General features: G+C 37.1%; 1 protein-coding gene across 1 annotated transcript in view; it reads right to left on the bottom strand.

The window, feature by feature from the left end:
- Positions 1–13982, bottom strand: part of ADAMTS17 (ADAM metallopeptidase with thrombospondin type 1 motif 17) — a 507844-nt gene that overhangs the window by 180155 nt on the left and 313707 nt on the right. Inside the window, exon 14 of the mRNA XM_051980996.1 lies at positions 13355–13482. Coding sequence (XP_051836956.1) covers positions 13355–13482 — 128 coding nt within the window. The remainder of the gene's footprint in view (positions 1–13354; positions 13483–13982) is intronic.

Below are 13982 nucleotides of genomic sequence, written 5' to 3'. Positions count from 1 at the left end.
CAGAATAACACAGCTAGTAAGTGTTCTTAGATAATTTCCTGAATTACATAAATTTGATCATGTAAGATATAAGATTTTTTTATTACTTAGTTACTTGAAAGTATATATTAAAAGTTCACAATCATAGTCATTCTTTTGAGACACATCTACCTAGAAAGTCAGTGGGTATATTTGGCTGTTATCTGGTTTATGTATGATCTGACAACTATTGTGCTACTATTTATCCCACAATTTAGGAAACCTGGCACTGAGCATTTCCTAGCTAGCCAGGAACATACTTGTTCTTGTTCTTTATCTTTTGCCTAATATTTAGTTGTGATTTAATGTATTGGTGGTCATGTGAATTTATTTTTTTAATTCAAATTCTGACATGTGAGAAGTATTCACTGTATCATCTCACCTTCCTAGGACAATAGATCTTTCTTTGTATTTAGTTTTCAGGGTTGAGAAAGGTAAGAAAGCCCCATAAAAATACAGCAAAGTGTCTTTACGTAAAATAATCCTCCTTTCTTTTCCCTTCTTGCTGCTCGTAGCAAAAAGGAAAGCAATTTATTTTAAGAATTAGCAGTAGCAGCAGCAGCAGAAAAACAACAATAGGGAGGATTTTAGTTTTTTCATATGTAGAGAAGAAGAGGAATATTCCAGTGGTCAGAGAATAATCTATGTTTATGTTTCTGGCACTGATAAATAACAAATGTATGTATCAACATGCTGGGTAGCCTCCTTGGGAGGTAAATAGGTACTATGACTTTCTGACTCATTAGGAAAAATTAAGCAATCTTTGAGAAATTGGAAGAAAAGTATTTTCTAAACAAACTAAGAGGAGAAAAAATCCTAGTGGCATAAAGTCCAACCTATATCATAAGATTAGAGTCCGGAAGAACTTAATATAATTGGGTAACATTTAGGATGACATAGTAAGTTTGCAACTATTCCTATAGAGGAGAGTTGTAGCATCTGAAAAAGAATCATTTTCTTATCTCTTACTGATTCAGCAGAATTCACAAGAGCTAGCAGGAAAGAATACATCTCTTTCTGGTAGCCAAATGAAGGAACAAGTTCTGATGGTTAGCCGACTGAAGCTGAAGAGTACAGAAGGAACCATATGTTAGTCTGACATGGACAACTGAGAGCTATGCTATTGACTGGGGAATAGGTCCAAACTCCAGAGGCATGGAAAAAACTTACTTATTGTAATTTAAATTAAGGGCACTTGGTACTACCAAAGTATACCCAGAAAGCATGAAGGGGAATTATGAAGACTTAGGTAGGCAGTTGTAGACCTGGGGACTATAGGAAATATTTTGATTACTGCTAAAGGTATTGATATGGAAAAGGGAAATAAATAAGGTTTTTTTTTTTTGGGGGGGGGGGGCGGAGAGAGCTGGAATTGGCTATGTAGATCACAGTTTCAGCTGCACTTAGCCATTGCATCTAATGAAGTTTGATTAAAAAATACACACGTATAGGTATGTATGTATATGTATACACATATACCACAGGCACATAAATTTATCTTCCATTTTAGGGATATCCCAATTAGCCATGCTTTTACTTTCAGGGTTCCATAGGTAATTTACTCAAATGTTTTAGAGAACTGAAACTATTGGGTTGATGCACTGAGGTCGGGACTGCTGAGCGCTTGAGGCTAACTACTGATTGGATGATACTCTATGGGCATATGCTTGGAAAATGGTCCTTTCCATTATTCGGACTGGCTCAATGATTGGTGTATAGAGGATTGTAGGAGGGACTAGGGGGTAGCCAGGGACACACACTTGGCGGTACACAAAATGGCATAACCAAAGTAATATTTACAAAGCATTTTCCTTAATGTCATAAGTACCTTCTCTTTTAACAGTCAATGGTAGGGGAAGGAAAAAATTGTGCATAAAGTTAAAGTTCAATGGTATTTATTAAGGCATATGTATAGAGAAAGCATATGTCTAAGAAAAACAACTCCAGGACAGCTGAATTTCAATGTCTTCCATTTTTCTTTTGGGTCTCATAAAATTTGCTCTGGGATATGAATCATGGCTGGATGAGTTGTTCTGTTCCTCAGTTAGCCTATCTGAGCAGAATATGACATTTCTATTGGATGAGTGGCTCAGCATAACTTGCTCCTAATTGGAGTAAGTCAGTGTCATGATCAAGGGACTAGGCCAGGTGCAGTTAGGTAAGTTCCTTGGCATTTATCTTGGCTCTTCACCAGGTACGGCTGGCAAGAAGTCATCTTTTGGCCCCACATCTCAAAAACAGCTGCCATAGTTTGCCAACCCCTCCTGGAAAGATCAGGGAGGTCACCTTGAATGGTCAAGGAATGTTGCCTTGACAGTGAGTGGCTGATATTTGGCACACTAAATGGATAGTTTCAATGGGTTTTCTGAGCTCCATTTTTGTTGGGCAGTTGCAGATTGCAGCTAGAGAGGGCACTGCACACTCCCTTGCTGAGTGTTATCACACTCTCTTTAGCTGTAATGGGGCTTTTTGTGCTCAAGGGCTAAACAATGTTAGTTAGAAACATCTAATTAGCAGTTATTTAAATTTGTTCCTAAAAACAATAAAATTTCGTTTAAAAATATTGTATAATTCAAAGTTTTTACTTAATCAGGTGTTCACCAAGTAAAATAAGAGAAAAGTTTTACTCAAGGCAAAATTCTACTGTAGGTAAAATTGACAAATAAACAAATATTTTAGTATCTCTTCCTTATCCCTTTTTTCTACCTCATTCATCTTCATGGTTTCCAATACCCACTCAGGTATGTGGTTTGCCCCTGTTAGTTAGGGTTGTCCTTGGTTCCTGACCATATCATTTTTCTTAGTAAAAACTTAATAGTTTTATTTCCTTAGGGATTTTATAAATTAGCCAACATGATGAACTAGTTCAATGCTAATAGTTGCTAATAATTTAATGTATTAGCCCTTTTAAATAAAATCTCTATTTTACCAGAGGCCTTTGGTAACTTAACTTTAAAAGCATGAGTCACATGAGAACATGTGACTAAAGGGCTGAAACTCTTAAAAGATGTGCTTGAATCAGACAATTGAGCACTAAGACTAATTACCTATTGGACAATGATTCTATTAGCATATGTTTGGGAAAATGGCCTTTCTCCCTGTAACGTGCTGGTTCTATGTTTGGTGTATACACATAACTGTAGGTAAGGATTAAGGGGTGGGGTAAGAGAGGAAAGAGAACTTTACTTCAAAGCAGGACCAGGAGAAAGGAGGTTGGTGGTAAGCTTGTAACTCTCCTTCACTTTTTTGTCTGTTTGGCTGTCTCCTTCACTTCTCCCCTGAGAAGACCAAGGACTTTTACTTATCCTGACTCTTGCTGTACCTGAGGCCTTCAGGGAACTAGCCTGGACTTTACATTTTGGTGCACAATGTGTAAATCAAGGACCCTAATTTCACTGAAGAAATCCCAGGTGACAAGGAAATAGGGTGAGTATTTTAATAGATAAACACTTTGTTAAGGGTTAAACTAGTAACCTTTTCTAATTGAAATGGGGCAGATGTTAGAAAAAGATTCTCCCCCTACCCTCAACTCTACCCCCTACCCCCAACCCAAGGGAGCTCTATAGAAAGCATACTTAGGTTGATCAAGAGACAAGTTTGCTTGTAACTTGGGAGCAGATTGGTGGACTCTTGAATACATTAGAATGCATGTCCTCTTGGTTCTTCAAGGAAGAAGAAATAGAGGCAGATAATTGGAAACTAGTAGGAGATCAACTATGTGAATACTACAATGATAAAGGTCCTGATTCAATTTCTAAGGAAAAATTCTATATATACAACATAATACAATTGGCCTTAAAGAATCCTGCAAGTTATAGAAAAAAGAAAAGTTTTAAGAACAGCCAGAGGAAAAAAGAGGAAGACAAAGGACAGATTAATGGCAATATATCACCAGAGGACATGAGGACTTAAGTGAACTTGAAGGGCATGATGATTCTCATTCTCACAGCCCAACTTCAATCCTGCCTACACCAGAGCAGGTCCTTGACTTCTCCCCTCCCCCCATCAACTTCACCTTGGGGGGGGGGGGGAGGAAGAGAAGTGGGAGGAGCAGTAATATCACCAGCACCTCCCCCCCAGCAATCACCCCCTCCTATGACTAGATTGCAAAAGGCATTACTTAAAGCCACAGAAGAAAGGCAGAATACAGCTGATTTGAGAATAGAAATGTATCCTGTGATTCAACAGTTTACCTCTTCAGGTCAAGAAAGTAGAAGATACACTCCTTATGATCTAGAAATCATCAAAGACCTGAACAAGGCTTGCACTCTTTATGGGGCTACATCATCTTATGTTAAGATGTTATTACAGAATTTGGTTTATGAAGTCTTAACCTCTAGTGACTGGAAATCTATAGCAAGGACATGCTTAGAACCTGGGCAAAACTTGTTGTGGCTTTCTGAATAGAGTGAGCTCTGTAGGATACAAGCCCAATGAAATAGTCAAAGTGGAGTTAATACTCCTATAATTTATGACCAACTAACAGGTGTAGGTTCTTATGCAAACATTTCAGCACAGATTAATTACCCCATAGCAGCATATGAGCAAATTGCTGCTGCTGCTATCAAAGCATGGGGGTTTTATCCCAGGTAAACAGGACAAAGGAGAGGCCTTCACAAAAATAGCACAAGGGCCAAATGAACCCTTTGCTGATTTTGTGGGACGTTTGCAGACAGCTGTCATATGAACTAATGGTGAAAATGTAGCAACAGAAATTATGATAAGGCAACTTGCTAAAGAAAATGCTAATGAGGTTTGTTGAAGAATTATACTAGGACTACACAAGCATGCTCTGATCATAAGACGCTGTGCCACAGTGGGCACAAATATCTTTTATAGTCAGGTTATGATGCAGACTTCCCAAAATCTGAACATAGAAAGAAAGGGTCCCTTCTGGCAAGGGACTTCCAGAGAGACTCATCAATGCTTTCAATGTGGTAAAATAGGGCATCTGAAAGCTCAGTGTTGGCATAGAGACAGAGTGAAAATACAGGGTAGGAGAACAAGACCCAAAACCCCATCTCCAAAAAAAGCCTCAGAATGTAGACTGATTCAGGGAAATGGGATGAGGGACCCGGCCCCAGAGCCCAAGGCAAAAAATACTTGGGGCATGATGGCAGCCAATGCTACACCCAGAGAGCTTTTAGAAGTTCAATACCAAGACATGACAAATCAACCAGGAAACAATCTGATAGGAGAAAGGGATTCCAATTGGGGAGATATTGTAGTCTTCTAACTAAGTTGGCCAATTTATTTCAGAAAGCCTAAGAATCTCATTCTAAATATCATCAGGCTGCTTGAGCTTTGCATTTACAATTTGGGATAACAAGAGAGGAAGCTAGGAGCATAGTAAAAGCATGTACAGCTTGCCTTCCTTTCCATGCTTTTATGCTCCCTCCAGGGAAGAATCCTCATAGTTTGAGACCTAATAAAATTTGGCAAATGGATGTGACCCATTATAAATATTTTGGATCGTCTGTCTTTTATCCATGTTGTGGTAGACACTTTTAAAGATTTACTTTTGCAATACTAGCAGCAAAAGAGACAGCCTGAGTGATCACTGAATTCCTTATACAAGCATTTGTAATTATGAGTGTGCCAGAAGTAATAAAAACAGATAATGAACTTGCATATACTTCTAAACATTTTGTACATCTCTGTACACATTTGTACATAAGATTTTACACGCCACTGGCATACCCTTTAATCCTCAAGGACAGGCAATAGTAGAGAGGAGAAACAGAGACATTAAGACGCTGCTCCAAAAACAAAAGAAAGGGGGAGCCACAGGTAACTCTAGAGAACTTCTAAATCTAGCTCTTTATACTATTAACTTCTTGTTTTTGACAAAGATGCACTGGCTCCAGCAGACAGGTTTTATAACCTACCGGAAGGGCAATGTCCAGTGCAAGCAGCTCCACTATCTTTAGCTAATCGCCAGGTGATGTGGAGAGACCCAGAAAGTAGTGAATGGAATGGACCAGATAAGTTAACTGCTTGGGAGAGAGGGTTTGCTTGTATCTCTACAGATGGAGAAGGAATCAGATGGGTGCCAATGAGCTGTATTCGCCTTGTCCATCATAGAGAGATGGAGCAGACCCTTGAAATGAAGGAGAAGACCTGAAACATCAGGTGGTTCCATCACTGATTGTGCTCATCACTGAAAGAGCATAGCAGTTATGGCAATTGATTCATGAACATCAAACATTATTAATGAGGCTGATGCAGGACTTGAAAACCCTCAGGAATCATTGGATTCTCTGAGACATGATAAGACTATTATAAGACTTCAAAATCTGCAGGAATCATTGGATTCCCTAACACATAAAAAGACTGTTGCAGGACTTCAAAAACTTGTGAGTATCATTGGATTCCCTGACACATGAAATAATGGGCAGTAGCTTAGTTTTGGAGTATCTCTCAGCTGCTGAAGAAGGTGTATGTGTGATTGTTATTTACATACCCTGCTTCTAGGACTTCTAGAAATCTTTTACATTGCCATGTTGATTCATATTATTTGTTATATCACTACTTACATGTACAATTCATGCTTATTACACCACATTGAGCCTGCATTGGCTGTAGGGAGAGCCATCACTACTAGCCTGTACTTTATTGCTATGTGCTTGTGTAATAACCCTCATACTGATGGGTTTGTGCATACCTGTTTCTAGTAAGCCTCTTCAGCCCAGAAATCAAATAACAATATCTGGCTTGATTCCCCACTTCCCTTTGGTGCTTTTCATCTCTCTTCCTAAGAAGTCAGGGAGGATGTGATCACCTCCTTTTTGGGGTTCTCCCTTTTCTGAGAAGTCAGGGATGGCATGACCACCTGTGTTCTAAAACAAAAGAAACTGGGAGATGTAAAGGGCTGAAACTCTTAAAAGGTGTGCTTGAATCAGACAACAGAGCACTTAAGGCTAATTACCTATTGGGCAATGATTCTATTCGCATATGTTTGGAAAAATGGCCCTTCTCACTGTTCTGGGCTAGCTCAATGTTTGGTGTATACAGATAATTATAGGTAAGGATTAAGGGGTGGGGTGAGAAAGCCGAGAGAACTTCACTTTGCAGCAGGACCAGGAGAAGAGAGGTTGGTGGTGAGCTTGTGGCAGTTTGTCTGTCTCCTTCACTTCTCCCCCTGAAGACCAAGGACTTTTACTTATCCTGACTCTAGCTGATTCTGAGGCCTCCCAGGAGCTAGTCTGGACTTTACAGAGAAACTAATTCTTTGGCAGACCAAGTAGATATTTTTGGGCAGTGAAGGCTTTTAATGCTCTTATGTCATTGTGTTATGGGGGACCAGCCAATGAGGCCTAGCAGAATCCACAGAAAATATCTAAATTTGTCCTTCCTGATGAGTTACATATACAAAATATGCTTTGGCTACATTCTTGCTTGATTACAATTTATCACACAGAATTTTGGAGAATAAGTTTTTGGCCCTAAGTGGTTGAGATATTAGTACTGTAAGATGACTAAAATCAAAATCTTCTCATTGGTTATGGAGCCAGAAAAACTTAGGAGTTCTGAGATGCTGAACAGCATCTGAGGTGTGAGACAATCTCATAGGATAAGAGTGAGAAATAAATCTTTTTGACTTTTAACTATTCAACATTAGGTCTGGCCTAATATCTCTTGAATCACCAATTCTTCTTGCTTCAACATTCAATTAGAAGACTTTGAGGTGAGTCATCCTACAGTATCAATCTCTTAACTACCCATAGCCAGAAACTGATTCCCCAAAGTTCTGTGTATTAGAATTGAACCAGATAGGGAAAATCTGAGCACACTCTTTGAAACTCCCTAAAAGTGACAGCAGATTGAACTGTTATCCCTTATGTAGGTGGCCCTGTGTCCTGCTCAGCATCTCTTGAATTATCAGTCTGACTCTACAGACAATCAGGATAAATATGAGCATTCTATAACACTATGACAAGAGAGCAAGGAAAGGCTTTTCTGCCCCAAAATATTTCTCTATTTAATGTTTGCCAAAGTGTTAAATTCCCATGTCTTATTTGTTTTTTATTTTATTTGTTTTGTTTTGTTTTGCTTGTTGAGTTGTTCCAGTCACATCCAATTCTTTTTGATTCCTTTTTGGGTCTTTCTTGGCAAAAATAATGGAGTGGTTTGCCATTTCCTTCTCCAACTTATTTTACAGCTGAGGAACTGAGACAAACAGGATCAAATGACTAGTCCAGGAGCATACAGTTAATGAGTGAATTATATTTGAACTCATAAAGATGAGTCATACTGATTCCAAGCTTAAAGCTCTATCCACTGAGCCATCTAGCTGCCATTAAGTTCCCATGTCATCTCTTTAAGTTACCAGATAAATGGTAAATTTAAACCATTTTAAATGTTAAATTGAAAACCAGGAAGGACAAATAATGAATCCTTCTTAGTTTATCCATTTCTCTAGTAAAACTATCTCTTTTATGACATACTCATAAAATTACAGAATTTGAATTCTCGATTAGAATGTAAGATATTGGAGGGCTGGGATTATTATTTTTTGCCTTTTCTTTGTATTCATAGCATGTAGCAACAGTACCTTGTATATAGTGCCTGGATAATGAAATATTTATTGACTGGTGTTTAGATTCTAAAGATTGGAAGAGACCTTTATCTTAAAAGAAATCCTTTTTTTGGACAAATTCTGTGTTAAAGAACCTCTCTTCCAGACTACCTTAAACTTCATCATTCAAATGCCCTTGGCTTCAATTGATCACAGCCCGTGGCTAGAGCTGGCATATTCATTACTAAAGGACTAAATGTTTTTCAGTTGCCATCATCTCTCTTTATGGTATAAGGAATCTTTCCTTTTGAAAAGTAAGGATTAAGGAACTATGTTTATTGAAGGTTGCCATAGGTTACTAATGGCTTAGAGTTGAAAATACTTATGACCCATATTGAAGACTCCACTGACCAGAGAATTTTAGTATTCTTAGAAATGCCTCAGCCCTGACAAGAGGCCAGTTAAACACACTAGCAAAAGGCTGGGAGTTGCTTAGCTGGCTTTACTATAAAGGATATTAATGATATTTCTTTGGAGTGGTTTAAAAAAGGAATGTAAATAATGAGGATATATCATAGACCAACACATGCCTAGGATATCCCATCTTAAGTGTTCAATTTATTAAGAAAATAAAATCCAAACTTGGCTTGCTAGCAAGTTTATGGGGAACTGTCAACAATTTCTCATTTGAGTAATTATAAGCGCTTCGTTAGCACTCTGCAGTGCCATTTGGCAGAATAAGTGAACATTCTTTGCAACAAAGAAAAGATTATTTTAGGTCCTCATTAGGGTACTGCATTTTATGTTGGGAAAAATGTCTTGCCAAATGTCCTGGGCACCAAGTACTTATCATCCACACATATCTGTATCTGATAACAAGACTGCACAGTGCTGAGACAGTCTGGATACTGTCAGGTTTTCTTCTGCAAAGAGAATTAGGCATTTGCCTAAGTAGAAAATATTTAAAATTCCAACAGAGTTGAAGAGTTTCTGTGGAAGCAGAATCTAATTAGAAGACTTCTTTGCAGATTTTGAAAAATAAATTTTTACTTGGTAGTTTTAGATCTGGGAATTTTCCCATTGCCGTTTTTAAAATTTTTTCAAATTTTAACACATATCTTTTGTTGTTCTATCATCATTTCTGAATATATTCTTCCTTTCTCCCAAACCAATAAAAGTTTCTTGTAAAATAGAAAAAAGAAAAATAGAAAACAGTTCAGCAAAACCAACAGAACACACCATTCAAATCTGACAGTATTTGTAATGTTCCATATCCAATCTCCCTCCTCTACAAAAGAGGAAGGATTGACTCATTATATTTTTAGTCAAAACCAAGATATTACAAGGACACTCTGATGGTAGACATTTTACATATCATGATATTGCCATCTCTGTTTTAGGTATGAGTTAATTGAAGCCATTTATATATATATATATATATATATATATCTCAAAAATAAATGTAAAAGGAGAAGATCTCAATGAAGAATAGATTTAAAATTGCTTGATGATATATTTTTCTGACTTTTCCATAAAATGTCAATCTAAATTATAAAACTGACTAAAATCCATGAAATGCAGGAAATATGTAGTATTCCATTTGACACCTAGCTCTTAACACTTAGTATGGCTCAAGTTCCCACCAACATTTATATTGAGTCCAGAATGGCAGCATCAATTTTTTTCCAATTTTACTGAAGGGCCTATTGGATTCATACATGGAGGAGATACAGCCATGTTGCCAAATTGCTCGTGGATCCTAAAATTAGTACATCTCCTAGAACTACATGTTGGCATTCCCATAGATGTAGTTCAACTTGAAACTAAACTGAACATTTATAATTTCACAATGATAGAAATACCTCAGAGAAAGGGAGTAAGTTACATTGGGATCTCAAAACACTCTTCTGAAACAGACTGAACTGAGTCAACAAAAAATCCTATTCTTCTATCCTCAGTTACAGTATAACTTGTGACATGGCTATCAGACACACCTTTCTTGACAATGGAAATCATTAGTTCTCCAGTTGGGCTTTGTGATCTCCAGAAACTCAACATTCTGGAAGACAAAATTAATTCTGAAACTCATACCTCCCCAGTAAACCTGTCACTGGGGACCCTGTTCCCTCTGATTACAGAGAGTAATGGGTAGATACCTGATCTTTCACCATTTGAAAAGAGCTCTCAAGGAATTCACTTCATCATTTCCCACTTGGCTACTTTCTTGAACTTCATGATTCATTGATTTTTATTCTTCAAGGTGAAATCAAATCTGAAACTCACTTCCTCAGATTGGGTCCCTATCTGGGTCCAGGAGTTAACTTCCTCCTCCCTCTTCAGCTTTGTTTTTTATATTTTTATATATTGCCTTGCCCTAATTAGATTGTAAGCTCCATGAAGGCATGGACTATCTTATACTTTTGTTTTTCTAACATTTAGCAAAGAGCTTGGTACTTATAAAGTGCTTAGTAAATGTTTATTGACTATTGCCTCTGATTACCTACTCCAAAGTCCAAGATACTGGTTGAGATACATATTGATTCAGGAAACATCGTGAAGTTGTACAATAAAGAGAAAACTAGGCTTAGAGTCAGGAACATCCGAGTTTAAATGCAGTTTCAGATCCTTATTAGCTGTGTGATCCTGGGCAGGTCCCTTAACTTTTGTTTGTCTTAGTTTCCTTAACTGTAAAATAATGATCATAATAGTACCTATCTCTAAGGATTGTTGAGACCACCAAATGAAATGCTATTTGTAAAATACTTAGCACAGTGCTTGAAACAAAGTCTAATAAATGCTTCTACCCCTCACCTTTTCCTTTCTTCCTTCCTTCCTTCCTTCCTTCCTTCCTTCCTTCCTTCCTTCCTTCCTTCCTTCCTTCCTTCCTTCCTTCCTTCCTCCCTCTCTTCCTTCCTTCCTTCACTCTTTTTTCTTTCCTTCACTCCTTCCTTCCTTTTCTTCACTCCTTCTTTTCTTCCCTTCACTCCTTCCTTTGCTTCTTCTGTCCTTTCTTTCCTTTTTTCTCCCTCTCTCCCTCCTTTTCCTTTTCCCCTTCCTTCCCCATCTATGAATGAAGCAAAAGAGTTATCTGTTTCTAGTCAATGGATGAAATTGGGTAACATTTATAATTAAAAACAAATTCAGATTTGTCTTTATTAATAGATTGTCAATGTCATTTACTATTTTCTTTATATTTCACCAAAACACAATTTTAGAAATAAGATTTAGGTACTGACTTTAATAAGTAAGGTATTCATGAAATAATAATATAGATATTTGGCTCATTACATGTGCCAATTAAAGGAATGTACTTGGTTTCTTAGTTCACATAAACAGAATTGGTTTTATTTCAGACTTCAGTTTTTCCTAAGAAGCTCCCTTTTACTTTTTTACCCCCTCTCTCTTTTCTTTCTTCATCATCCATTACCTGAATTATTGGTCTTCCTGTCTCATTTATCTTTCCTTGCCAATCTATTCTCCATATAACTGTAAAAATAATTTTTGTTAAGCACAAGTCTAACTAGGCATTCCCCTACTCAGTAAATTCTAGCAATTCTCTCTAAGAGGCTCTATTTGATTTTAAGGGCTTTTCACATCTTGGACCCAAAGGTACTTTATGTTACTCCCTTCCCCATGTTTTTCCATCTAGCTAAACTGACCTCATGTATCTCACTTTAGCTATTCACCACTCTCCCACATACACCATTGCCTTTGAATTATCCATCTCCCATTCCTGGAATGTTCTCTGTCCTCACCTCTGCCTCATAACTTCCTTGAAAACTTAACTAAGTTAACTTCCTTGAAAACTTAACTAAGTACTATCTTTTACTTGAAGCTTTCCCTGATTCCCTCCTAATTGCTAGTACCCTTTCTTCATAAACTACCCTTTATTTTGTATTTTTGCATATAGTTATATTTATACATGCTGCCTCTCTGATGTGATATTATTTATAATAATGTAATTTTGATTTTTCTACTTTCAGTATCTAGCTCAGTGCCTGGCACATTGGAAAGTGGTTTTTGTTGTTATTCAGTCATTTCAGGTGTGTCCAACTCTTCATGAATGAATTTGAGGTTTTCTTGGCAAAGATATTGAAGTGATTTATCATTTCTTCCTCTAGCTTTTTTTTTTTTTTTTTAACAGATGATGAAACAGAGGTAAACCAGAATTCAGTAACTTGAGCAGGTTCACTGAACTGGTGAATGCCTGAAGCCAGCTTTAACTCAGGAAGATGAGACTTCCTGACTTCAACCCCAAACTCTATTTACTATATCACCTAGTTTCAAAGTATTTCCTAACTAATCTTTATAGAGCTATATATCTTCAGTTATGCCATACCATTTAGTGAACTCTTTAGGGATAGTGTCTCATAGAATTGGACTTTAGGATATTGTGTCATTATGAACTATCTTGAAAGGGTTTTTCTTAGACTTTTTCTAACCTGAAGATCAGGAGCAGTCCTAGTTAATATTTTAATTCTGTTAATAGTGAAGTCTGTCTCTGTCTCTACATATAATCATATATTTATATGTGTGTATGTGTATAAATATATATTCAAACATTCATACATATATTCTTTCTACCAACCTAGGCTGTATTTTTACTGTAATTTCATAGATGTCTTTTGGAGTTGCCTGAAGGTCAGGTAAAAAAAATAATTTGCTCGAGATTACACAGCCAGTGATTGTAGAAAGTTGAGGTGGGAATTGAAGTCAGATCTACCTGACTCCAGGCTCAACAATCTATCCACTGTTATGCTGCCTCTTTTCCAATGGGTACAATACTCAAGAAGAGAAAAAAGAAAAAAGGTACTGTACCTGGCATCTGCCATGTACACAGAGGTCATTCTCATAGGGCCCACAAGGTGTGCCATCAAGGACCCTGTCTGCTATGAGCACAGGAGACTCCTTTCCCAGAGGAGAGCAGTAGAGCTCACAAGGTTTATCTGAAGGGGGAAAAATATATATATATATTATTATATATATTACATATATATTTGTACATGAATAAATGTATGAATTTGTGTATAAAAACAGCAACTATGAAGAAAAGTAATATTAGGTAAACAAAAAGTAGAATAGGAAGACTCCAGTTTTTTTTTTTTTTTAATCAAGCAACAGAAAATATAGCTCATTAAATACCCACAGTTATCTGATACCTAAACATTCAGAGGAAGGGAATGGAATTGAGCTGTCAAGAGGAACAGAATGTTAGAACTATACAGACAGAATGCAATTTTGTTGCTTAACGCCCTCTTTGCTTCCAAATCTTTTTTGTCTACATTACAGATATGAATTATTTACTTTTTCTTCAAGAGCATTTTTAGGTACTAAGCTCATCAAATATTTTATAATGTGATATATTGGTATACAAAGTTTCACATGCATTAGATAGATGTACATGGTGGTAGTAGGGTAGTGTGGAGTATGGTGCATGTTATCTTGG

Source organism: Antechinus flavipes, chromosome 2 (genome assembly GCF_016432865.1).
Source record: "Antechinus flavipes isolate AdamAnt ecotype Samford, QLD, Australia chromosome 2, AdamAnt_v2, whole genome shotgun sequence".
Classification (NCBI taxonomy): domain Eukaryota; kingdom Metazoa; phylum Chordata; class Mammalia; order Dasyuromorphia; family Dasyuridae; genus Antechinus; species Antechinus flavipes.
Note: the sequence above shows the minus strand (reverse complement) of the source record. Positions and strands in the feature narration are given on the sequence as shown.